Genomic DNA, 27,786 nt, shown 5'->3' with positions numbered 1-27,786 from the left:
TGGACAATTCCTTAGGCAACAAGCATATAACCTCATATGAAACAGCATGGACCCAGCGCGGGCCACCCTCTCGGTCCAGAGGGAAGTTCGGTGGAAAGGTGTTCTTCCCACAAGACTAGGACTTGGGAGCCCTGGGTTCCAGCCCCAGCAACACTCTGGACCCAGGAGCCCCACTCTGGGACATCCGGCCATCTCTCACCCGAGCTTCTCCATCTGCAAACCAAAAGGGTCTCCTCAGAGGTCTCCTGTGGGCGTAAGATTCCAGACACCAGGGAATTTTCAAATTTTAGTCATTAATTTCAAAACTGAATTAGCCACAGGAGAAAGAACATCTGAAACCAGAAAAGGAAACTTGGGCAGAGTTGAAAGATACATTCTTGTAGAGCAAGTATTTCACTTTCTTTCTGAGCTGAAACACACGTAGCCAAGAGAAACACTCCCGACGTCATCCACGGGGGCAGATGGTGAAGGCGGGAGGGGGTGTGGGCAGCCCGAGCTGCCTGCAGGCAGTTTGCAGCCCGCCCAGGCCATTTGCCCCTGGAAAGCTATTAAACCGACACCAGAAAACATCGCTGGAAAAAATCAGGAGTGGGGGATGCGTGCAGTCAAAGAGGGTGAGTGGTGTCATCAGGGGAAGAAGTCACAACTCACATTATCATTGATTGAGTGATTTTAGTCAAGTGAATATTGATACATGGCAGGAAAAGCATGAAAATAAAATGAACACATACAGATTTACTATTAACATAGGTGATAACATCAAAACCTCTGGTAATATGTAGTTTAAAAAAAAACAACACAAATGAAATGGAATGTAGAATCATTTTCACAGTATCCAAAGCTTTTGTTAAAGATTTAGACTCTACAAGAGGACTGCTACAGGGAGGAACTAGAGAGAACAAGGATTCCGTCTGTGTCCTGTGTATCTGCTGGTGACAGGTGGGAACGGCACCTCACTCCCCGGGAGTTTCCTAGGGGGTGCGTCCAAATCGGATGGTCCGAGCCCACGCGATCGACGCACACTTCGGCAACTGGTCCCTGGAGTCTGATGAGAAACACAGATTCTAGTTTTGGGCAAAGGTGTTTCTGAAACTTCCAGATGCAGATGAAGACTAGAGCTCCGACTGGATTCTGCCTGGGCGCTAATTCAGCGGCACTGAGAGCCAAGTGTTACGCAGGGTATTCTAAAAGTCAAATGTCCCGGGAATTCTCAGCCCCCTTTCTATCTTCTAAGGTAACTATTTTTTTAAAGGCTTGAAAGACGAGTTCTGCCAATGACCTCACAGGATTCAACCCAGAATGATCATTTTAAACCTTTACGAATATGACCTTTGCACTAGCAATAATTACCAAATCACACACACCCACCTCCCCTACTCTTTTGGAAACCAATGACCAAGCCAATGAGTCTGCACATTGGTTTTATTATATCCTTTTCGGGGGCAAAACAAAGGCTTGAGATAAAAATGCAGCTTTGGGCCCACAGGTTCCCTTTGGCCCTGAAACTGTCAAGTTGTTCTGGAGAAAGCTGCAGGCAGGCATCTCAAACACGCAGTAGCTCACAGTCCTAGGACTCTGCAGCTGGGGTAGAACCTGGAGCTGCCGTTCACAACTCCCATTTATTCTGAACTTTTTCTGAACGTGTCCCCTCCTACCTGAGAATCCCCACGTAGACAGGTGCACAGCACGGCCACCTACCATTCCTCCATCATCTTTCTGCCGTGACTGCTAATTCCCCACATACACTCCTCCCCCACGGCCCCTACCTGGGAATGAGGGTCCTGGGCATGACGTGTTCTCTCTGTCACAGCGAGCAGATACATCGGATAGATATAATCAATGAACTCGAGTCAATCAACCAAAACTAAGACCCAGATCCATGCACTCATGAAATTGCTCTGAATTTCAGTTGACAATAGGAAAGCAGAATATTCCTAATTAACTAATATATATACACATTTTTTTAAACCATCCAAAATTACAGGCAAGTCACTTAAGGTCCCCAACACTTTATGATTAAAGGTCAGGGAGAACAAACGAGGGTGTTAAAACAATAGGATCACTACTTGTGAGAGGTTAATTACATCAGGATGACCCTCAGGTAGGTAACGAGGTTGGCGGGCTGATTTTCAGACCAGAGTCTTCAGAAGCTAACAGCATCTTCCACTGTTTCTGTGTCCGGGCAGGGCCGCAGCCAGGCAACAACACTTCCTGGCCTCTCCACAGCAACCCCAGTGAGTATGGCCTTTTGCCCAGAGGGACAATCACTCAAGTCCTCGAGGTGCTGAAGAGGATTAAGAATCAGGCTTGGTGAAGAAATTAGCATTGATTACTTCCAATTATTTCCCATACACTCAACAAGAGGAATGAAGTTTTGTAAGTGAGCAGGTTTATGTACACATTTAATAAACACAGGGCTTTGAGAAACATCTTAGGGCATTCGGGAAAACTGCAGAGATGTGTTCCCTTGGAAATTTTCTCCTTGGATGAGGAGACACTTGTGACTTAACTTTCCCTCTGCAGAAATAAAAGTAATTTTTTAAAAAATGCAGGGCAGACAGGCTGGCTGTCCTAAATTTCTTTGACTTGTAGGCAATCAAGTTAGAGGAATCCATTGCCTCGCAGGAGAGGAAAGGATGGGAAGCACTGAGAGTCCCGATGAGTGTTGTGTTCAGCCGGGGCAGCCCACGGCTCCTCAGGGAGGACGGCCACACAGCTAGGCTACCGGCTGGACCCCCCTCCTCCCCACAGTGCCCTGCGACACTTTCCTACTGGAAAGTGGCCTCAGATGCTCCAGGAGACCCTGGTCTTAGTACACCTTTCACAGGCTCAGTGTAGACTTTTTACAAAACCCTTGAAAATCAACTGGGCTTTTCAGGTGTTGCTCTTTAAAGATATGCGAAATGGAACGAACAGATGAAATTAGAATGCTGAGCTCTCCACCCAATGACGGTTCACCCTGACTAGCAATTTGCAGGACTGTTCTAAATTTTTGCTTTTTCTCTTCTTTAACTACGTTTTTGGAAAACCACTAACCATCACCTCCCGAGTCTGAAAATCATCGTCTCTCTCATGCCATGGGTCCAGTGCCCACCGGGTTTCCCTTTCCTCACATGAAGGCAGGCACGTGCCCCCCACGTGTGTGATGGCCAGATCACGCACCAAGGCTGATGTCAGCGACCACTCGCATGACGCGTGAGACTGATTCCCAGCGAAAGACAGCCACACGGGAAGGCAGGGCAGGCCTGGCGCCTCTCGTTTCCACTATTACCCACCACTTGCGCTTTTCTTCCCTGTACCTATTCCTCTCCAAGACTGATCTTAAGTTGTAAGTGTGGTGGTGTCTGGTTCTGTCTAAAGCAGACAGAAAGGGAAACTGCTCTGGAACCAAAAGCAATGTATCTCTTACCAACAATTTCAAGTGTCTAGTTCTGAAGGAACAACTAACTGAACCACCCACAACAATTTGTAACGACACAAAGATGGTTGCAGGGACTATTTTTTGCTGCTCTCTGACTTTTTTGCTGTTGTCTTTTACATTTTTGCCTAACCCCGTCTCAGCGGCATGTTTTTCTTTAGTGAGTGTGTCTCTGGTGGAAATGGTGTTGCACTTTCTTTTACTCAGTGACATGCTGGTCCACACTGTGAATCATACAAGGCTTCCTAATCTAGCTGATTTTCCTTACCTGGGTGTGCGGCTTTAAATATTGGCTACACCGGGGTCTGGAGCGTGGCTGTGCAGGGAAGAGTAGGGATGCTGCAAGAGCAAAGCCAGCTGGACGACAGCGTCCTCCACCCACAGAAGAAGCAGTGAGTTCCAGGGTTGTCTGCTCAGCCCCCACCCCTCACCCCAACCCCCCGCTCCCTCCCCAAACCGCCCCGTGAGATTCACTTGAAGACTGACTGAAAAGTGGGACATTCGTGGTTTTTCATCTTCTTCATGAAGTTTTTGAATTCCTTGTTTTTCTTGTCCCACTTGTGGATGGCCGTCAGCAAGTACTGGCTCTTCACCTTGCGGCCCATGATGAGGAAATGGTGGCTGAGGTTGTCCAGCTGGTGGCAGGGGCAGTCGGCCCCGTTCTTCAGGTACAGGACGAGCTTCTTCAGTTCCTTCTTCTTGATGGGTCCCAACTTCAGGGGCTTCTTCTTCTTGGGGACAATCTTTTTGTCACCATTTTCTTTTTTCACTTCTTTTATTTTCATCCTCAGCGCTAGAGATGGTAAGGGCAGAGGGGGCAAGGAGAGAAGGGGAGAGAAAGCATTTTAGAACAGTCTTTCATGGAAAGCAATCACCTGAACCTCTGGCTGAAGAGAAAGGTGAAATGCAACGCAAAGGGCAAGCGAAAAAGGACAGTTTCATAAGTAAGTACCAGTGTCTCAGTCAACCTGTGTGTACAGACTCCAGTTTTGTGGCACCCATACTGAGGTGCCACGAGTCTCAAAAATACATTTTCAAAACCTAATCCTATTTCTCTTTGTTAAAACTCAGTGACTCAGCGTACCACACAATGCTTTAAGAGAAGAAGGGGATTGTATAATCCAATATAATCCATGTGATCTGATGCTTTAGACTTCTGCATTCAAAATCACACCCTAAGTTTTTATTCTTCAGAGAAAGTCATTGGTGAAGGTTTTTTAACATCCAAGGGTCATAAAGTTCTTGAAAGCTGTTTCCTCTAAACAACCTTCTATGTGCACACACCCAGCAAGGGGAAGTTACAGGGTGCCTCAAATGGTCACGTTCAAGTGCATTAAACATCAACACCCAACCTCAGCAATGGAGAAATCGGGGCCCCACAAGTATGTCTTTCAAGGAGTTTTGACTGCTAATGTTTTATCAACCACTAATCAGCCTCCAGCAGGTGCCATGAATGTTCTATCCACTGAGTAGACCCACATGGCACCAAACCCTATTTTGACTTCTCAATAGATTAGAGCAAGTCCTGGTGAAGTCCTGACAGGTAAGTCCCGGTGATGAACTCTCAAAGCTAATAAGGTACGTGGGCTGCTTCCATGCTGAGCACCAACCCCCACCCCCCCACCCCCGGCAGGAAGGGAAAGAAAGCAAGTGTGTCCACCAACTCTGCCTTCTCTTTTCGTTGTTTCTCTAGACCCCGACCTAACGCTATTTTTATGTGACTGTGTGCACCAGAGACTTTAGTGATGGCTGCACAGGGTCAGCTGATGGCGATAACTGTGTGGAGGTGTTCTCCAAGTTGTCCGTCATCAACACCCGGCATCACTACTGCAGCTCACTCTCCTCTGTAAGACCAGCCAGCCCCATGGGTTTCCAAAGGAGCTGAAAATCCTTTTCTAGATGCTCATCACCAGAAAATTTGTACATCTTTGGCATCCCTCCGAATTCAAAATTACTCAGCCCCTCATTTTAATAATGCAGAGAACCCCACCCCCACTCCATGAGGGAAGGCTTGAATCGGAACTAAATAACAATAGCTAACAATGATGAAAGCATACAGCATGCCAGAGACTGTGCTGAGTATTTTCCATGCATTTCCTCAATTAAACCTAACAACTCCATGAGGAAGGTGCAATTATTTTCTCAGCTATCAGATGGGAAAACTGAGGCATAAGGGGTTAAGTTGACTTGCCCAAAGTCAATTTAGGACCTCACTAATCCTAAATTGAAACCCATGTCTGAATGTGCACTTTTAACCACGTGGCTGCCCATGCCGACCCTATGGTTGCAAAAGTCTTTATAATGAATGCGAAACTTAAAAGAACTGATTAAATGGACCAAAAAAATAAGAGGGAAGAGCACGGACTCTATTCCCAGTCTCACCCACATTTCAAAATGAGTTTACTTATGAAATGGTAAAGAGTTCCTCCTGGTTGACAGACACTATTCTGGCACAGGAAAAGCTGCATTGTGAAGGCTTTATAATTTAACATTTAGCTGGTTAGAAAGCACACACCTGGTCTAACCCAAAAATAAAGGGGAGAGGGGAAAAGTCCTAGGAACAATTTAATGAATGAGTCAAAGTCAGTAAATTCAACATGTTCCCACTGCTTTTTTTTTCTTACAAAAAGGGCTCCAGACCTTGCAACCTACTTAACCCCACGTAATACCCTAGACCTGGTGTTTCTTATCAAATGCCTCACTCCCAAGGGTGGCAGAAGGTTCAGGAACTGGGCACCGATCAGCAAAAGGCTCTCGCTGAGGATTAGCACTGACCTCACGGGCTGGTCCAGGCTTCCCCGCACACATGGCGGAGCAGAGCCGCTTCCCACTGTGGTCTGTTCTTTAGCCCTCCCCCAGCCCAAACCAGCCATTGCTCAGCACCACTGCTGATACTTGACTCCCACCCCCACTGTGGACAGAGTGCAGTGGGACCAGCAGGGGGGGTGCAGAATGGAAAGCAGCAGAAACCACCCCTCCAGGACCTTCCCCCAGGCGCACCCAAACAGGCCCACACCTGGGTAAGCTTCCCTTGCTGGCTTACAAACCTTGTACCTGGGGTTCACTTGAGAAAAGACTTGTTGTGCTGCTCCGTGGCTGGTTAAAGGAGAGTGGTGCTCAGTGGGACTGAGTGAGGAGCCAGTAAGAGGAGACTCACTATTCAGGCCCGTCTCTGCCTCCGCTCTGCCAAACAGAGCAAGTGGGACTAGGAGAAGCCCCGAAGAAAGGCCGCAGGGAACAATTCTGCTCCTTTCACAAGACCCTCTAAGAAGCGGCCCCATGTGTTAGATGAGTCTCAAGCTACATCCCAAAGTCTAACGCCGGGAGCCATGCATTGCCACGAGCGACCAATTCCACCACCAAGAGAGGTCCATGCACGCCCAGCTGACCATGCAGGCACCCTCTTTTCTGCAGAGAAGTGAGCCTCATTTTTAAGTACTCACCATGTGCCTGGCTCTGCCTATTGGCACAGGATAGGTGCAGTCGGTGTGGCTCACAGCATCCACGTGAAAAATCATCTTTATTACTTAGTACAAGGAGAAGGACTCAGGTTAAGTAAAGACAACACACAGCCACCATTTGTGAGGGACAGAATCAGAATTAGAAGCCATACTTGACCTCAGTGAGCCCGGTCTTTCCCACCATACAATTCCTGGGCTTTGAATGATGTTGCCTCAGTGGAAATTATCTCACTCCTTTGATTGCATTGCTTTTAATCACAACTCAAATAAAAAATTAATGGTCCTTTGCCATGACTGTGTAAAGGAATTCAGTTTACATAAGTGGGGGGACAGCACGGGGAGAGAGGAAATCAAATGATGGAAATGTGTTCTGCATTAGACTCTTTATTCCCTGCCATTTGGCTCACTTTCTTTTTTGAGGTAAGGAAAGCAGGGAAGGAGGAGGCACATATGGCCAGAAATTACTAACATCTTTCCATCTCTCAGGGGTTTATTTTAGGGATGCAGATTACCAGCAATGTTTGGATAGGCGATTAGCCGTCGGAGGTTGATTTCCCTGTGCCTGTGGATGCGTGGGCAACCCCCTGCCGTGCCTCACCCAAGGGGCTGCTGCATCGGGGTGGGTGCTGGCCCAGCGGCAGCCTGGGACTGACTGCCTCCTCTTCCAGCCCCCACCATGCAGACAGCACCTGGACCCCAGGGGTCATGCCCTTGGACTGCTTTTCAAGTTTGCAATGCCCGTGGTGGTGATGGGCAGGGAGAAGCCCCAGGAGGCAGTAGCTGGTGCAACAGACCGATTCTGGGTCCTGGGTTCTACCTGTGTGACCACAAAATCTGGTTTTGAGCTCCCTGAATGTCTGTTTTCCATCTACAAAGTCTGCAGGCCTAGAGGTACTACCATCCAGAGCAGCACACTGGGAGACACCTGTGGCGGCAAAACTGTCTCCAGCACCCCCATGCTGTGCCCTTGACCTCAGCTACTGGTCACAGTGGGGCTCTGAACTAAAACAAAGCAACAAATCAACAAAACACTTCCTCAGGGCTTTGTGTTTTTGTTTGTGGTTAGCAGCAACTTGGCATCCTTCGGGAGTAGAGTACTATTCTTATTACTCCCACCTTTCACCTCACCAGTCACTCCAAAATTCTAGAAACTTTGAAAACCCCAAATTTAGGGTTACAATTAGGAGCCGTCCAGGCCTTTCTCAGCAATCTTAAAATAAATAATCCCTTATATTCAGGAAGACCCTAAGTTTCATTCCACTTCAGTCACCTAAGCCATATTTTTTCCCACAAATGATGTTTCCTTGGTATACTTCCCACGAGGCTTCGCCATATCTCCAAGACTGCAGTGGGAACAAAAAAACACATTACACTCAAGACAAACCCAGCCTCTCTTCAAAACCATCTCTTCCTCCTGATCTGCTTGCACTAATAGTGCCACAATTCTGTCAGTGACCTAGACAGAGTGCTGGGATGTAGGACAAGTATTAGCCAAGGGCCGGTCATTTACACAACCAATAACGAGGAACTGCTGCAGGAATATGAGAAAGATCTTCTGGGAAAGGTGAGGATGGAGCTGGGCTAGTAGTCAGATTTGTGACTCATCTGATTACAGGCAGTAGTTACAGTGAAGAGTCAAATACAGAGAAGAGAAGACCAGACCCCAGGGGACACCTTCACGGGGGTGAGAAGAGTTATTACAAAAGTCATCACAGGTACAGATGAAAAACCAGGCAGCCTGGGGATGCGGAAAGCACAGGAGGAAGATGTTTTGAATGGAGAAACCGCTCCCGATGACGAATGCTGCACAGTTTGGGAAGCAGTGTGAGACTAGATCCCCCAGCTTGGCAATCAGGGGTCGCTGATGACCGGAGGGGGGCCAGGGTCCACAGGGTGAGGGCGGATTCCAGAGAGCTGACAACCAATGGGAAGTGGGAAGAAAAGGTATTGCCGTCCTGACAGCCACCGAGCTTCCGGAATGTTTGTGAGGATTTGCCGCCGGCCACTTCCAGCCAAACATGTTAGACTGAGGGCATGCAATCATTTCCACTTCTTCTCGGAGTTGGTTTAGAATTATAGTAAAAAAAAAAGTTATAAACACAAGCAGGAAAATGGTAAAGGAAACAAGAGCCTATCAACATTTAGTGTAATAGAAAGCAAATGGGTGGTGGAAGCTGGCTTGACGGGGAGAGGAAAAGCTAAAACTCAGCTGCCAGTAAGAACAAGTTGACCCACACACTGCAGGTCCCAGAAACACTCAAGAACTGGGGCCACTGGGCACTCTTGCCGTCCATCGCAGAGGTCGTTAAACATAAGAACTGGGAAAAGGTATGTATGGACACTCAGATCTACTCGTCTGGGCCATAAATCCAGGCGACTGTCCTTCACCAACTCCAGCAGCAGCCAAGAACTTTATTTTCTCCAGAAGGTTTGAACCAGCAGACTGGGCTTAGCTTAGCTACGCCAGACAGGACGGGGAAGTGAGGTGCTGCACTAACTGAAAGTCTGCAGAGTGAATCTGAGACCCTCGGGTCTTAGAACACCAGTTATACCCCCCAGTCAGGAACGGGGAGGGGGGTTTCTATCTAAAGGAACTGGCAGCCCAGCGGACAAGACCTGCAGCTCCCACAGTGAAACCCTAACACGAGGCACCGTGAACCACAGGCCATGCAGATGCACAAAGAGCTTCCTCCAACTGAGTGCTTCACTCTTAAGTGTCAAAGAAATAACATAAGAAAATTTCCCGGAAATGAGGAACATGAGTTCTCAGATCAATCAGTCCCCAGCTCAATGAATCACGGCATTTAGAAATACCAGGGGTAAGGAGAACTTTTAAAACCCTCTAGAAAAAGGAGCGGATACACACTAAGGCAAGGGAGCAGGCATCAGAACGGCACCTTACAGGCAAGAAGGGGCTGGAAAGAGGTATTCCAAGTCATGAAATCCAAAGACCTACAACCAAGATTACTCTATCCAGCAAAGTTTTCATTTAGAAAGGAAGGACAGATAAGGTGCTTCTCAGATAAGATCAAATTCAAGGAGTTCATCATCACCAAGCCCTTATTATATGAAATGTTAAAGGGACTTATCGAAGAAAAAGAAGTTAAAGAAACATGAACAGTGAAAGGACAACAAACTCACAGTTATTAACAACCACACCTAAAACGAAAGCAAACTAAAAGGACAGCTAGATCAGGAGTGGAAACATAGAAAGGAAGATCTCAAGGAGGGTTAGCAACAGGGGAGTGGGAGGAGGAGAAGGGGGGAGAAGGTACAGAAAATAAGTAGCATAGACAGTAGAAAGAAAATAGATGGGGGGGCAAGAATAGCATGGGAAATATAGAATCTAAAGGACTTGAGACACATGGTCATAAACTAAAGGGGGGTTAATGGTGGGAATGGGGGGGTAGGGTGGAGGGGAATGAAAGGGAGAATAGAACAACTGTAACAGCATAATCAATAAAAAAATTTAAAAAAAAAGAATGGCAACAGCGGCGCCAGAAGCCACTCGGTACCCAGTCAACGCATTCAATGTTCCCACGTTTGACACTGAGCCCAACTCACAATCAGCATGTGAGAGTAGAATGAAGACAGGAGAATGAAGATATTTTCAGACATTCAATGATTAAAGAAAAATTATCTCCCACATATCTTCTCTCAGGAAACCTCACCCTGGTGCCCTTACTCTATAAAAGTGCAGAATAAGAAGACACGGAATTCAGAAAACCAAAGATCTAACTTAAAATAAAAGGTATGCAAGTCTTAGAATGGTTTTTCCAGAGCAACCGGGTGGTAGACCTAAAGCTCAGCCAGTCCAGGCGGAGACGAGGAAAGAGGTCTCAGGCACATCACCTGCAGCAGAGTTCGGGGCTGAATGCTTAACACTAACACAAGGGCTGGGAAAGAGAAATGAGGCAACTACCAACTCAGAGGGGGACAGGTGTCCAAGAAAGGAGATGTAAATACAGTGTACTACCTGGCGCAGCTGCAGATGGTATTTACATAGTTAGAACAAACTAAGCATCGAATATGAATTTAACCAACAGTGTGATATAGCTACTGGGGAGAACTGGAGAGTGTGGAACACTGCAAATCTTTATCTTCAATAACATAAATGATGCCTTAAAAATTAAAATTCAGAAGTCGAATTATAACCACGTTAAATACCACAAGCTAAAACGATTGTCTCTGGGCTGTGGGAATTAGCGGAGGGAAGGCAAGGAGCAAGGACTGCCATTTTTGTTAAAAAGCCTTTCATTACTCTTTGACTCTTTAAGCTGCATTGATTTGGAAGCAAAAACTTAATTTTATTTTTATTTATTTATATTTTTTCTGTGAGTAGAAATAGCTTTATTTTTTCTTTACAATATACATGTCCTTTATTTGGCTTTCCTGCTGAGTTGTCTTTGCTAGAACTTTCTGTACAATGTTGAACAGAAGTGACGAGAGTGCCTGTGTTCGGGCACACCTTCAACACGCAGCAGGAAGCTCACAACTGTGCTGTAGTCTGTACTTTCTGTTTTCACGCAGCCTGAAGGTCAGCCAGACATACACAGACGTTAGGGCCTTTTCACATCTTTCCTGGGTATACCCATGGCTTTCTAGAGTCCCAGAAATATGTCAAGAGCTTTTCAAACCTCTTTTCCCCAAGCTTCTCATTTTCCAGCCTTTCTTCCCAGGCATCTGGTTCCTCTGTTGTTGTCCATCCCTTCTCTTACTCATTGACCTGGACTTGGTTTGGCCCTGAGGAGAATCTGAGAATCACAGAGACAGGCCATATTTGCAGGAGACCATCTGTCAAAGAGGCAGAGCTGAGTAATCTCCACGCTGTAGGCAGCCAGCTTTGCATTTGCCATCTTGGTCCTGTAGTTTCTGGACACTTAATATACTTGTCTAATTGGTGAGTGGTCCTGGTCAGGTCACATTGACAAATTCAAACTTTAGTTTTCATTCTGGTATTTCTAGAGCTCACTGAAAAGGTGTAGATCACATCTCTTTTCATCCACAGAGACGTTAAACTTACTAGGATTCGTTACTTTGTATCATTACACAATTCAAATTGAAAGTAGGTCTTCATCATTCGTCAAGAATTAAAAAAAATAATAAAACCTTTTGAATCCTTCATGCATATTTAGATTTAAGTAAGATTTGTTGAATAACTATGATGGGCAAATACAAAAATATTCTCTCACGTGTTCTCTTTCGGAAAAGAGAATGCAGTGGGTGGGACATAAATTCAACTCTGTGGTCTGGCTTTGAGTTGACCTTAGGCTGATCCAAGATTTCTTCTTCACAGCTTTCCTTGCTATGCGTGGAAAAGACTCTGAACATGTTCTTCCTTTATATTTCACAACTTCCAATCCCTGACACCTTTTCACACTAATGTGCAGTGGATTTTTTCTTTTTACTTTCTATTTTTTTTATTTTATTTTGGGGGGGGTTCTCTAACCTCTTTTTTAAAATTTTTTAATTTAACTATTGTTCAAGTAGTTTTCTGCTTTTTACTCCCATCCCAGCCCACCCCCCCGTGCCCCCCCACCTCCCTCCCATTTCCACCCCCCTTAGTTATTGTCCATGTGTCCTTTATACTAGTTCCTGTAAATCCTTCCCCTTTTCCCCCTGAAATTCCCTCTCCTCTACCCTCTGGTCACTGTCCCCCTTGTTCTCTATTTCACTGTCTTTGTTTTAATTTTGCTTGCTTGTTTGTTTTGCTTCCTGTTAAAGGTGAGATCATATGATATTTGTCTTTCAACACCTGGCTTATTTCACTCGGCATAATGCTTTCCAGTTGCATCCATGCTGTCGCAAAGGGCAGGAGCTCCTTTTTTCTGCTGCATAGAATTCCATTGGTATATGTACCACAATTTTTTTATCCATTCATTTACTGATGGGCACCTAGGTTGCTTCCAACTCTTGGCTATTGTAAATTGTGCTGCTATGAACATTGGGGTGCATAGGTTCTTTTGGATTGGTGTTTTAGGGTTCTTAGGATATAATCCCAGCAGTGGAATTGCTGGGTCAAAAGGCAGGTCCATTTAATTTTCTGAGAAAATTCCATACTGTTTTCCACAGTGGTTGTACCAGTCTGCAATCCCACCAATAATGGATTAAAAACTTAGTTTTTTTTTTAAGTGTATAGCCTCCAAATAATACATGAATCACAAAATGTGAAATCTCAAAAACACAGATTACATTTCCAGGCCCTCCAGTGTCCCTTCAACTGGAGCAGCCAGTCGGGAGCTGGGGCTTCTGAAGGGTTATACTCGAATAAGAATTCTGGTGTAACTGGTGTACCCCCTGGAGCTGGGGGTAAGGGACTGGCCTACAGGTCTACTCAACGCCCACCACTTTTCTGATAAAAAATCAACTAGGTTAGGATTTGAAGTTTTTCCTTGAACTGGAAGAGATGTTACACCGAGTTCAGCAGAGGGAAGGATGGAGGGAAGGACGGAGGGAAGGACGGAGGGATGGACGGAGGGATGGACAGACTGACTCTCCGAAGTGACTGGCCTGAGGCCACACAGCTGGAGGCTCTGAGGACCTGCCCTCAGGGCCCCTGCCAAAGCTCACAGCTCTCTCCCACAGCCCCCCAAGCAGAGAAGCAGGAGGGGATGAATGGTGCCCCAGGAGATCTTAGGGACAACTGCACAAACACATGGATCCGTTTTCTCTGATCGGTGCTCCTGAAAACTCTCCCCACCACAGATAACAGAGCACACGCCCGGATTCCCGATGACTTGCTTTTTTCCCTAAATTGCTTTCTCTTGCACAGAAGGCCAAAGTTCAAAATAGACGATGTGAGAAGCAGGTGGGTAGGACTGGCAGACTCTGGTATGGCGCCTTGGAGCTGGGGGGAGCGCACGAGTGGGCGCCCAGGCATCCGCTTCGTGGCCTCAGCTCACACTTCTCATCCTGCACAGAGCCTCCCCATGAAAACGCCGGTTCAAGAACAAGACCTCACTAAGCAACAAAAACAGAGAGAACTCGATCTTCTGCTTCCTACCTCATTTTCACAGATCTCTTGGGTGGGCGTGCCTGAGGCAGAAAGCGCCATCCCCAAATCCAACTGTGCATCTGAGACTGGGTAACGGCCCTGGGTAAGGCTGGGCTGTGAGCAACTGCAGCCTCCTTCCGACACTCTCAGCAGAGCGTTTGGGTGCCTTGATGCGCTGGCTTTGGGGCACTGGTGCTAAATGAAGGCCCTGCAATGGCAGCTCAGCAGCCCTCTCCGCTCCCAGCGGAGTGTTTGGCGTCATTAATTTGTTTAGCAAAGAAAGGAGCTGCACTTGGTCACAATAACTCAGACTCGCTGCCCTGACCACAAACCACACGTTGCATACTTACATGCATTTACTGACTACGGGACATACATTAGCAAAAAAGAAAGAAAAGAAAGAAAACCAACCCCCACCAAAAAAAATTAAAAGCAGCTTTTTTTTTCTCTCTCACAGAAACAGCAGATGCAGAGAATGCTCCTGAGTGACTTAACTCGAGACAACTTGTTTATTGGCATTGTTCTGTTTTCCGGACCCCAGACATCTTGGGGAGGTGGGGGGCAGGCAGGAGAGTGGAGTTTCAATGTTATAGCCCCCCCAACACACTCACGGAGCGCAGCGGCACTGATGTCAGCCAGCGGGATCCTGCTGCCTAATTGCTTGATTTCATGGATTGTGTTAAGTCCCCACTGGTTTAAGCTAATGGTGCAAAATGAAAACCCCACTTTAAGAGCAAAGAGCTGCCTAGTGTGGTTTTCTTTGGGGAGACGTGTGCACTAGCAGCCCTGGCAGCAGGGGTATGGGCCTCAGAGCGGGACAAAGAAGAGCTTTGGGCCCCTCCTTCCAGGAAGCACTGTATCCCTCCCCCACCCCACCTCCCCAAGCAGGAGGCAGAGGAGAATGGGAGAATTGCTTAAATAAAGTCAATCACCAGGATTGATTGAATCTTGGCTCCAAGTCCAGGCGAACCTGCCAAGGCAAACAGTTCTTCCTGCCGCAGGGTCACTGGTTTTCCATTCCTCTCCATTCCACCCCCTACTGTTCACACGAATGGCAAGATGGAGTGTGGAATGGTCTCTTGGAAGGAAAAAAGTGAGAAGTGGGTATCACAACCAATGAATCAAAAAAGCCATGAGCTACCCCTGGCTCTGAGAGATGCTTAAGACAGGGGTCCTCAAATGTTAGTGTCATCAGAATCACCTGGAGCACTTGTAAAATTGCAGATCGCTGACCTGCCCCCCCGAGTTTCTGATTTGGTAGCAATGGGATGGGACCCAAGGATCTGCATTTCTAACAAGCTCCCAAGCGATAATGATGCTGCCAATCTGGGGACCTTATCCTAGAACCACCAGTTCAAAGAGTCTGAGGTGGAGGAGGGTGAGGTGGGCTTTGTGATCTGTGGCCTTGGTTATTCATCACAGTGGTGCGTTCAGAGAACACTTTTTCAGATGGCCTTTCAACATCCCGGAGGCCCAGGACAGCCCCACGAATGCACGGAAGTCCGCTGAGGTCAGCAAGACCAACACGAGAATGTCCGCGACCCAGCAGACCTTGGGCGAGCCGGTCTAGCACTGGGTTCAGAACTGCAGAGGCCCACGCGCCCCTGGCTCTCAGCGGTGGATTCCTGCAAAGTCAGGAAGACAAAAGCGTTGATAGCAAGAGGCACATATTTCAAAGGAAAGGACTCTTAAGTCCAGAGTCAGCAAAGTTCAGCTTCCGGTGCAGACTCCATCGCTAACTTTTGTGCAAACCTGAGTAAATTGTTTTCCTTCCCTTGGTTCTCAGTGTAGCCATGTGGACCAATTAATCCCAATTTCCATTCCAGCACTGACAATCTTCTAAATCTTTCTATTTTCTTTTTATGTCTAGAAATTCGATATAGAAACCCTGATCATACAAAGCAAAGGATTCAGAGTCATCATGGACTTCTCTACAGTACCAAGCTAGGAAAGCACAAAGAAAAAGAAAAAGAAAAAGAAAAGAAAAGAAAGAAAAAGAAAAAGAAAAAGAAAAAGAAAAAGAAAAGAAAAGGAAAAGGAAAAGGAAAAGGAAAAGGAAAAGAAAAGAAAAAGAAAGAAAGAGAAAGAAAAGAAAGAAAAAGAAAAAGAAAAAGAAAAAGAAAAAGAAAAAGAAAAAGAAAGAAAAAGAAAAGGAAAAAGAAAAAGAAAAGGCAAGCCCAGGTCCCAAATCCTGCATTCCAACCTTCACAGGACTCACTGTGGCAGAAACCGAGGTCCCACCAGCCCTGATACAAGGTTCTTCCTACTGATTCCCATCTCTCTGACCCTGAGTATCTACCTTTCTGCACTTGCATTTTCTGTTTCATCTTTTCTCAACCTTCCTAGGCTTTGTGTAAACAGCAAAAGACTCCTGTCCAGGAGACGGGGCAGCTCCCAGTTTCACTGCGAGTGCCAGGAAAGGGCAACAGAGTACGTATGGTTCTATCTTTCACCCAGCCTGGCCCCATGGGAAACAGAGCTGTATCGGGTGGATTATAATGGTCACCAAACAAGGGGAAGAGAAATGCTGGCCTCCTGAAGGTGACATTTGTTTCTGCCTGAGACAGGTTTGGCTGGAGCCAAAAGTCTAAAAAGTAAATGGGAGTCGGCACCCAGGCCCAACTCAAAGCTGGTCTCTCTACTTCCTAGGGTCTGCACTCTGGTGAGTTCTGCTGGCACACACCCAAGGCAGCCAGTGGTATTGGCCTCAAGCTGGATGTCCTGACTCCTGCCTCTGGGTCCTCTGACCTTCACTGACTCTGTTCTCTCTCTCCGCCCATTTGGAGCCTCACGTACAAGTAACAGGTGGAGGTTCTGAGAGCCTAAGGCACAGGTAGCAAACACAAGGCCTGCGGGCTGGACCCAGCCTCTGCCTTGTTTCTACCCAGTGGCAGTGCCGAGCTCGTTGCCCCTAGTTAAGGAGCAGTTAGATTGATACAGTCCTAAAGTTACATTGGGCCCTTTGAAGGCAACCAAGAGGTTGATGTGGCCCCCGGGACAACGAGTTTGACTCTCCTGACTAAAGGGGGGAGGTGGTACAAGGGAAATCAAGGCAGTGGAAACACGTGCGCTCCCCACTCTGAACTCCATTTCCTTCTCAGGAAAGCCACTTACCTATTAAAAAACAAGACAGAACAGGTATAAGAAAACAAGCTTCCCCATGGCCGTTGAGGCTAAGGTGGACCCAGAGGAGGGACAGACAGCCCCAGGCCCAGGACAGCCACACCAGGTCTGATGAGTGAGCGAGACTCAGAGCACCACAGAGGCAGAGCTTAGCGGGAAAGAGCTGTCCAGACCACACGCCAGGGTCCTGCCCCAGCTCCCGAAGGCACTCGGACCATTCAGGTGACACGTTTTCTGGGTGTTTACCAAGTTCCTGACTGCAGACCTGGCAGATTTCCTCTAAATGAGCCCCCTACTCGCCACGCACAATGCACCCTTTCTTTCTGAACATAGTCACTATCCCAGGAGTTTGGGGCAAAGGCTCTGGCCTGGAGCTCCGTGGGACCAGCCTGAAGTGCCCAGTGCCCCAGCAGGTGTGCCCACTACTGACAGAGGGGCCAGGGAGCTGACCTCAGTGCTGACACACCCACAGTCCCCCAGTTCCTGTCCTCAGTTCTTGTGCCACCTGCCGAGTGCTCCTACACCTTGTTCCCAGGCCTCTGGCCCGCCCAGGAGTGAGGGCGTGTCCCCTCTGCTGCAGCTCCTCTCCAACACCTCAGGCCTTGCCCAGGAGGGCGCCCACCACACAAGCCTCAGCAGCAAGCTTCACCCCAGTGCCGAGCAGGGGTGCGAGCGGCTGCGCAGGCCCTTCCTGTACCTGCTGAGGAGGTGGAGTCCCAGCAGCCCTCACCGTCTCGGCAGAGGAGGATTGGGGTGACAGCCACAGGCTGGGGCAGAAGGAAGACAAATGTCACCCTGCATCTGACCACAGCTGGTGCTGCGGCACAGTCACTTCAGAACACAGAATGGATGAGCTCCTGGCTACCATCTGAAGACTTCAGAGAAGCTGGTAGGTGGGAAGGCATCTTGTCCACGGTCAGATGCTGTACGAGCATCGGTACCAGTTTAGATCTTTCACAGATGTGCACTGAGACACCGTATATATAACAGCCATGGCACCGACCTGTCACAAATGGGGGGGTGCTGTGAAACCACCCCTCATATAGCACGCCCTCTGTGGCTAATTATGATCGGCAGCCTGAAGGGCTGCATGCAGGGTTCCGAGGACACTGGTGCCCCCTCTGATATGAAGCATTTCACGTACGTGTCCGATCAGGAAAGATGCAACCTCAGGGTCCAGGACGGCCGTGCAGTGTGGCTCTTTTCTGCAGAGAAGCATGGAACAGAGTCTCCCTTCAGCGGTTCCAGGAGGAACATCGATTTTGCACTCCGGGCCTCCTCAACCGTGTCACAACAAATTTCTGTTGTGGATGCCACCTGGCTTGTGGTCACTTGTAGTGGTGGCCCTAAGAAACCAATGCAAGCCAAACCCAGCCTCACTGCATCACTGTCCCTCAGCAGATGGAGCCAGTCAGCCCTGAGAACCATGAAGGGTTTGCTGAAGTATCTGATTCCTGAGGCCTGCCCATGCCACCCTGTGTTTGACTAGCAGCTCTGCTGTGTGGCCTTGAGCAAGTCATTTATCCTTTCTGACTTTCATTTTCCTCAACCTAAAAAGAAGGATAATTATAGTTTCCATTCCTCACAGGGTGGCTGGTAGGCTCAGTGTAAAAATAAACTCAGGTATGGGAAAGCATTTTGAAAATGGCAAACTTACTGTTAATTTTAAATCTCTATTGTATTGTACATTTTTTTTTATTTTATATAGCCTTTTCAAAACTAAGTTACATATTCATAAATAAACTAAATATGAATAGACGTATAGATTTGTGTCTTTTTTACCCTTCATTCACTGATTCATTTATTTTATTCACTTAAACTTCTGCCCGATTTTTAAGCACCGCTCTGCCTTCAGAAGTAGAAAAGTGCACATAGTTTTCTACTGTGTTTAGGGAAAATACCTCTAGCTTTAGAATTTTGGTTCGTTTCCCTGCGGTCTTTCCAGAAGCTCTCTGTGACCATCGACGACCGCCTTGTTCTTTACCCTACTCCCTAAAGAGTGAAGATTCTAACTGTTTCCCGGTTAAGAGCACTGCTGAATTTCAACCCTTGCTTTTCAACAGCACGTATTCCCTACCCTGCTTCTCCCTCTGTCAGTTAGATTTCAGTAGCTTTACTTCCTGAGCTTTGGGACACAGCCAGGCTGTGCTTCTTCCCCTTGCTATAACAAAAACGCGCTTCCCTGGTGTGTGTCAGAACAGGAGAGCCTACTGGGTGGCCATCTCCTCTTCCTGGGCCCCTCCCTTCAAAGTGAGTGGGTTCTCCCCTCTGCAATGTGAATAGAATGATCTTTACACCTCCTTCCTGGAAATAGGTCAAGTCCTCCAGACCAGACAGAGCTGGACGTGGACAGGAAATGCAGTGAAACCGTCCTCGGAAGGCAGTGAACAGGCACCAGGTTGCTTTTCCAGCAGTTCTTGACATTTACGTGAAGACAGTCCAATGGATGGGTCAGGTCAGACCAAAATCGGCTGCTGAGCTCGTAAAAACCTCCCAGATGAACACTGTTTTTCTAGAAGGAAAAAAAATCATCCCTCCAGTTTTCTTACATCTATCGATTAGTTCATATAATACATAGTGCTGATTAGCATTTTTTCACTTTCTCAGAGTGACTGCTCTGGCCAGCCTGTCCCCTGGACACGGGTGTCCTAGTGGGGCCACAGCACAAGCGTCAGCAGCACCCACCCGGCCTCCAACACCACCACCGCTACCTGTCTGTGTGACGCAGAGGAACTCTGTGGAAAAGACAGAACCCTAAGATTCTCGGGAAACTGACTGAGCAACCCTGGGGCCACCTGTCCAGGTGAGTCCCCAGCCCATCCTCCTCTGAGGAGCGTTCCGGGGAGAGGCAGGGGCCGAGACAGAGCACGTGCTCCTCCTGTGAACTCTCACCCTGAGGAGCAGCCCCAGATGTGGGCTCCTGGACCTCACACACCAGCCCAGCAGGCCTGGGGGACGCCGACAATGCCCCCCGGACCATGTCAGAAGGAGCTCTGTTGTGTCCTATGCTGAGGACTCCACGGGAAAAACCAGCAGCTCCTCAGCTCCACCTGGGTTTCTCTTCCTCCGGAGCCTGAAGGGCAAGGCAGGGCACAGAGAGTTTTCCACTGGCCCAGGCAGTTCACCAACTGACTCCCAAAGAGCTTCAGGACAAGGGGGACCTGGATGGGACAATGAGCGAAATAAAGGGAAGGTGCTGAGCTCTCCGCTAGGCTGACTATTCCCCACCCGAGTAACCATTCAAAACAAGGAAACTTGCCAGAAGACACATTAAGTCTGTAAGAAAAGAAGGCTGCAGGCAAAGAGCTGTCAGTCACTCAGAAAAATCAACAACAGTCTATTGATTCTTTTCCTTTTCCAGTGAAGGGGCAGCTTCAGGCTCAACATTCTCACCACCCTCCCCCATCACACACAGTTATACAACTGTGAAAGCAAAAAGGGATTTTTTTAAAGTCTCCAAGAAAACTGATACGAGAGTGGGGTAGACCAGATGGTCTTGCTTATATGAAGAAGAAAAGAGTAGGACAGGGGAGGAGAAGAGGGAGGCCCAGCCCAGGGCCTGCACTTCATTCCAGGTTTATGGGACCTCCTCTCTGGCAACTGGAAGACCATTTCCCCAGAGTCATGAGCACCAGAAGGCTCCAAGCCATCTCTCTGGTCTTCATCACAAAGACACGCCTCTAGGAATGAACTTGAGGGTGTGTTTCCACACACCCAGGAGCTGGCTCTTTCCTGGTGGAAGAATGGGTCTGCACGTGCAGTTGGCGCCATAGAAATGCATTTCAGAGGTGGCACTCCAAGTTCTGGGTGATCTCGTGAGCTGGCTGTCTCTGTTTATTCTTCTGCCTTCCTCAGGAAAGTAATCTGATAGCCTTAAGAGAAGGAAAGTTCACCCACCAACACAGCCACCTCCCGTGTGAAAAGCAGGTAACAAGTGCTCGGTAAATCACTGAATCTTGGACCCTCCAGGGCTGGGAATTACCACAGGGGCATGCCTTCTGCCTTCCCACCAAATGCAGGCCTTCTGGGTACCGCAGGCAAGGCACCATCCAGCCTCTGAATGGCTCCTGTGATGCAAACCCTGTTACCTTGTTCATCCCGGTTTTATTTCCTCACCAAGCCACACTCTCCCAAACCCATGCAAAGAGAGCAAGTCTTCCCTTTGCTGGACTAGACAGTCCCAGCTCTCTCAACCACTGCTTTCCTAACACTCACAGCCCTGAGAGGCAGACATCTTCAAACACACAGGCTAATCCATTTGAGGAGGGAGAGGGGAGAATCACCAGGCCCCTCAGAAAGTGGGAAACATCCGGCCCAACTGTGCAATATCTAGCTCTGGGAACAATAGCTTGGCAGCCCAGTTTCCAGCCACTGTACCCCAAGTACCTGCCATCGGTCACCGTGGGCCAGAGGGAGGCTGAACACTCATTCTACTCGCTGGTATCGGTGCAGAGGAACAGCACAGAGTGGTCACTCCCACATGTGACACGTCTACACCAGGGCCTGCCATGCCACTGTCCCCTCTTTGGGGCCAGGCTGGCACAAAGACACAGGCCTCGATTTCCCAAGTCTCCTCTCTCACCCCTGGTTTTGGGCCCGAGCCTTCAGGTGATATGCATTCCCTGTGAGCCCAGAGATGCTCAGGGCCAGCCTGTGTTTTAAGAACCTCTAAAACGATAAAGCTCCTTCAAGAGAAACATCACTATTACTAGCTTGAGTTGGTATATCTGTAAAATGCATTCAACCTTTATTTTTCCTTTTTAAGGAAAGCCAGGTGTATAGCTTATGTTGTAAATGCTTTCAGGAAAAAATGGCCATGCTTGGCCTGCTGATCGCCTCTGCCTGAACAGAAAGCGTCTCCTGCGGATGCCCAGCGAGGCCGGGAGATGGCACCTGTGACCGGCTGCCATGGCGTAGCTCGTGAGAGGGAGTTTTCACTTTGTCATTTCTAGGACACTTGGATAGGCTCTCATAGGGTCTCCACGAAAGTTCTGACAAGTGCGCACAATTATCCTGTTTGGTAGCTAAGAAAACTGGGAGCTCAGGGAACTAAAGTTGGCCAAAGGGTTGGTAAATTGTGGAGCTGGAATTAAAACTCGATTGTGAGGTTTAGATAGCGCTCCTTACAAGTCACTTGCTCCACGCCTCCAAATGCCTTCCCATCTGACTGTGTCTTCTCCATGCAGGCAAAGAGGGTCCTATGCTCTCCATCTCTGGGTTTCTGAGTAAACACAGAAAAGAGCAAGAACCTCAAAGACAAGGTCAGCAGGGGGATCCCAAAAGTGGAATCAGTCCAAAGTGCAGCTGAGGTCAGGATGTTCAGCAGCCCCTCAGGCACTGTCAGGAAACACTCATCTACAACGTAATAATGCGTTGCCTTTGCGGTGGTCCTGCAACCCAACTCCACCCCCAACTCAACTCTTGGATGAGGGCATCCAACTCACTTTTCAACTGTTGCACACTCTAGACACTGGCTTCTCTTCCACAGGTGCCTACAATGAAGGCCAAGTGTTCCCAAATGAAACTTCTGGGGAGCAGGGAGTTGCCAACAACGATATTCTGTCAAGAAGCCAGCCCTGGCTGGTGTGGCTTGGATTATTGAGCACCAGCCTGTGAATCAAAAGGTTACCAGTTCCGTTCCAGGTCAGGGCATGTGCCTGAGTTGCAGGCAAGGTCCCCAGTTGGGGGCATGCGAAAGGCAACCAACTGATGTTTCTTTCACACATAAATGTTTCTCTCCCTTCCTTTTCCTCTCTCTAAAAACAAAAAAAAAATTAAAATCTTAGAAACCACATCACAAAGTTTATGCAGAATAAAACTATACAATTTCATGGCTAGAAAGAGCCCTAGCGATCACCTAGGGTCACCCCTGCAATCTGCTTAAAGAAACAGGCTCAGAGACTCTGACAGACCGGCCTGACTCACAGAGCCATTCGGTGGCAGTGTTGGAATCAGATCCCAGGCCTCCAGAATTTGTGTTGTCCATCACATCACATCTCCTTGCACAGAAGTTTTTGTTTTTGTTTTGTGACAGGGAGGTAAACTGAGTCAAGAAGAGGTTTAAGTGGCTTGACTGAGCTGACACAGCAGGTGGTCGATCCAGGCCTGGACCTTAGATCCCTGTGACTCCTGAGGCCAAGCATGTTCTTTCCATCCTACTGTTCAAACCCCTGGGAGTACAGCATGCCCTTTAGATAATCCCTGCTCCCCACTGGAATCTGCTAAGGAAATGACTCCTGCCCGGAGAACCAGCAGTCCTCGGTGGACTGGCTGCAAACACTAAAACCTAACCAAAGTAGGCCAAGTTGGCATTTGGAGTAATAAAAAAACACTAAGACTGCAGGAGTGTACCCTAGACTTCAAGATGGGTTTGCGTAAAGGCGTGCTGCAGAGGAACCTCTGTGGGCTTCCCAAGCCTGGGGAAAGCAGGGCCATGTGCTGGAAGGCCTCACTGGGAAACGATGGGGGAAGCAGTAAGCCTCTGACCTCACCAGTGCAGACGAAGCACTGAGAGGCCGGGCAGTGTAAGAGGTGGGCTCCCATTAGCTCTGCAGGCAGCTGTCTGCCACGGCTGTGCCTGCCAGGCAGATAGGCTATGAGCTCACAGACAATCATGTGTGCATGCAGCTCATAGCACCGCGTGGCTACGCACGTGCACCCACAATCCAGACCTCCGCATACACACACATAGACATGAACACACACACAAGCCATGAATGCACCCCAACTGAGGCCTCTCCCCTTGTCCTATATTGCAGCCCCCACCCTTCTTGGCTCCTTCCTCCAGCAAACCCCAGACACCTGAACTGACCTGGCCCCTCAGGCCCTGACTAATGCCATTACCAGTCCAACGACCACAGGGCTGGCTCCAGAAGCACTGTTTGCTGCCTGCCTGGGCCACTAACAAGGTCTGGAGAGAGAAGTCAGGGCAGTTTATGACAGCCCTAACGATGACTGCTCTTGGTAATGACCAGCGCTGCAGTGACCCAACCCCAAGCTGATTATAAGCTCTGGCTCCTGCTCCACACACTCAGAACCAGGTCTCTTGGGGGCCCTGGCCACAGCAGACGGCCCCTCTCAGCCTGCCGGGGCCCCATGCTGACCCCATCAGGACAGCCTTCAGGAGCTCAGGTGGGTGGCCCCAGGCTGGTCCAGGCCCAGCCAGCACTGCCCTGAGCCCGTCCTTGTGGGATGCGACTGAGGGCCTCCTCTCCTCGCCCCCCACCGCCCTCACCCAAACACCCCGTCCAGTGCCTGAAGCTCTGCTGTTCGCACTTCATCACGAGGATCAGTGAGTACCTTCTCCTTCAGGCGTCCTCCTTCTCCTCCTCACCCTGCTCCCCACTCAAGGTCTTCCTTTAAGATGTGAGTGACCGTAACATTTTCTTTTCTTTTCCTAAACAGGTTTTATTACACAGAGGGGGTGGGGCCCAGTCCTCCTTGGCTGCCCCCTTCCTCATGGCCACAAGAATATTCTCTCTTCTTCTTCTTGGCACGGATGTGTGTCCCCACCCTTTTCTCGATGAATTTCAGGGCCCCCTTGTCCTTACAGACCTTGAGCAGCTCCATGGCGCGCCACTCACGGGAGCAAAGCCACACACCTTCCGGGCCCTGTCCCGCACGAACTTGGCGTGCTTGGTGAGGTGCTGTGGTGGTGGCTGTGCCTCAGCCTGCTCACATTCTTTGCCGCATTGTGGCCCTTGTTGAGGCCCATGGCCATGGGGTAGTGGAGAGCCGTGGTGCTGCTCCTCAATGGCAGCTGCAGCAGAAGCGACAGTAACATTTTCAAATAGGCTCCTGGTGCTTCTCCACCACGTCCAACCAGAAAGGGCTCCATGCTCTGGCCCAGCATTCAAGATTTCCAAGAGCTGACTTGCCAGCTTCATCCATCTCCTTTCTATATACCCGCCCTACAGACCCCATGAGCTGACCACAGAGAGAATTACCACGCCCCAACGTACAGACGACACCACTCCTCCATGTCTTGATCTCTTCTGGGCCCTCAGCCTAGAATATTTTTTCTATGCCCATCTTTTCAGCTTGGCAAACTCCCACCAGTTCCTTGGAGGACAGCACAAGGCACCTCCTCTCCGAGCTTTCCCTGACCCTCTCCCTGGGAAGAACTGTGTCCCCTCCTCTGTGCTCCCATGGCCCCCAGTTCTTGCCTATTACGAAAATTTCAGCATTTGAGGGCACAGTCTTATACATGTTTTTCCCTTTGTGTGCCCTCATCATCCTGCACAACCATTCTTGTGTGCACGAACCAGTGCTGACCCTGACACACAATAATACCTCTTCGCTGCCATTCTGTCTCTCACGCTAACGCACGATCAGGTCACCGAGGCACTTCTGTCTCTAGGGCAGGAAGCACCACGCCTAGTAGTACAGGAGGGCTGAGTGCCAGGGCCTGAGACGCAGAAGAGGTGCACCTTGGGGAAACCCAGGGCAAGCGAAGCTCGGGCCTCAAGCTGGCCCCGGCAATGGGGAGGGCGAGGCGCCCCAGTCCTCCCACGAGCTTGCCCACAGACACACCTTCACCCCACCTCCAAAACTCACCAGCTCCTGTTCAGTCAGGCAGAGGCATGATAAAGCAGGGTGCTCACACTTCTACAAGGTGGCTCTGTGCAGGGCTCTCACTCAGAGTCCAGTTTAAGAGGCAACGTGCAATAGGATGGAATTGGACCTACTGAAAATCTCCCCTGCTTGTGCTTAGGTGCACAGGCAGGACCTGTCTTCTGGCCAGCTAAGGTCTTAGCTTTCTTGCCACTGGCTCAACACAGGGTTCGGAGCACCTGAAGGGAGGAGGTGGTTGCTCGCTTTGGCTCTGACTATGGGCACTGCCCTCTTCCTGGACCCTGGGAAGAAGTGATACAAACACATCTGCACAGCTGACATCTCTCTGGGTGTGGATCACAAAGTCAGCATGTGCACTATAAAGTACAAGCAGGGCCATGTGCTCAGTAGAAGACCAAGAATCATCTGTGCAAGAATCCATACCTCCAGCAGACAGTTAGATTTTCAAAAGAAAATGCACCCTGGCTGGTGTCACTCCAGGAACTGAGTGCCTGCCTGTGAACCAAAGGGTCACTGGTTTGATTCTTAGTCAGGGCACATGTTTGGGTTGCAGGCCAGATCCCCAGGTGGGGGTGAACAAGAGGCAACCACACTTTGCTGCTTCTCTCCCTCCCTCCCCCTCTGTCTAAAAATAAAATAAATAAAATCTTTTTTTAAAACAGAAAATGCATGTGTGCACACGGGCACACATGTGCACATACATATCACATGCCTGTTTTTAAATGAATGTGTGTTTAAAGAAGCTGTAACCCAAGAGGCTGGGTGCTAGCTGGCATGTGGCACCTTGGACCTCTGACTCTCAGAACAAAGGCTGTGACTCTCCAGGAGGTTCGCCCCTCCACTGCCCGGCACCTTGGCCAGAGCGACACCAATTCTTAGTGATTCGTCTGCTTCCCTCCTGCATCCCAGGCCCGCCCGGTGGTGTCTCTGACCTGGACCCATGGCCACATGGAACGGGTGACACTGTAACACACCCGCCCAGTCCAGCTGCTGTTCACTCGTGAGGACCTCACCACCCTCCCAGTGGGACACACACGCAGCATTGAGTGAGAAGAACCAACTCCTTTTCTCCACACCTCAGTTCAGCCTTTGGGACCCGACGTCCTTGGCCGGGGCTAGCCCTTACACGGTAGCCAGAAAGCACAAATGACATGCTTTACCTGCATTTATTGACCTGATTTAAGTTTTGTCCCTTTAAGAATTACTGTTTGTTTTGACTCTTCACTCCCTTTTCCATCCCTCGTCCCGGACACCAGGAGTGCTTTGCTTTACCTTCTCCATTAATCGTAAGCCCGAGGTTAGGATACTCCTCTCTTCTAGGAAACTGGCCCGAATTTCTTCAGCCCCACACCCACCCCCCAAAAAAGCCCTTCCTCCTTCAGGACTGAGGGATGGGACTATGCACTAAAACAGGGGTGTCCAACCTGCTGCCCACAGGTCACACGTGGCCTAGGATGGCTATGAATGTGGTCCAACACAAAATAATAAGTTTACTTAAAATGTTATGAGATTTTTTTTGTGATTACATGCACAATGTATTTAACGTATGGCCCAAGACAACTCTTCTCCTTCCAGTGTGGCCCAGAAATGCCAAAAGTTCGGACACCCCTGCGTGACTAATGCATCTGAAATCACCAGGAACGGAGAGAAACAAGTATGGCTGAGGCCGGTTGCGTCTACCAGATTCTTAAATTTCTGGAAGACAGAAGCCAGGTCCCAGTACAGAGCTGGGACCACAGGAAGCCTCAGCACACAGGCCATCTCTGCCACAGACTCAAGAACCTGCCTGCATCCAAGACCTGTGCATGGCAGCTGGTGCCGCCGGCCCACGTGGAGCTCTGCGTGAGGGGACTTTTCGCAGGTGCCGGCTGTCTCTGAGGGTTCAGAGTGCTTATTCCAGGCCCCGCTTCTACCTCTGCTGCCAGACACAGAGTTGGTGATTACGTCTGCCATTTCCAGAAGCTGAAAGGCTCTGTTGTGGAAGGCACAGAGATGTGAATTAATTTTCCAGGGGCTCACAAAGAAAGAACACAGCTCTGGTACTGAGGAAATGTCCTGGGAAAACACTGGCGGAAGGGCTGGAGAAAACGAGGAAAGGAAAATCCCACTCATAATCCTGCCCAAAGGAACCAGAACGTAGTTTAGAGAAGCTGGTTCCTGATTTCTCCCCACTGCCAAATCACCGTGTGGGCATCTCTGTGCCACTCACAGACATC

At 49.0% G+C, this 27,786-nt stretch overlaps 1 protein-coding gene across 1 annotated transcript in view; it reads right to left on the bottom strand.

Moving 5' to 3' along the window:
- Positions 1–652: 652 nt before the first annotated feature.
- Positions 653–27,786, bottom strand: part of SFRP1 (secreted frizzled related protein 1) — a 42,094-nt gene continuing 14,960 nt past the window's right edge. Inside the window, exon 3 of the mRNA XM_037142511.2 lies at positions 653–4,211. Coding sequence (XP_036998406.1) covers positions 3,889–4,211 — 323 coding nt within the window. The 3' untranslated portion in view covers positions 653–3,888. The remainder of the gene's footprint in view (positions 4,212–27,786) is intronic.

Source organism: Artibeus jamaicensis, unplaced genomic scaffold (genome assembly GCF_021234435.1).
Source record: "Artibeus jamaicensis isolate MK-2021 breed Jamaican fruit bat unplaced genomic scaffold, CSHL_Jam_final scaffold_833, whole genome shotgun sequence".
Taxonomy (NCBI): Eukaryota; Metazoa; Chordata; class Mammalia; order Chiroptera; family Phyllostomidae; genus Artibeus; species Artibeus jamaicensis.
The sequence above is the reverse complement of the archived record's forward strand: the minus strand, read 5'-3'. Positions and strand labels throughout refer to the sequence as shown.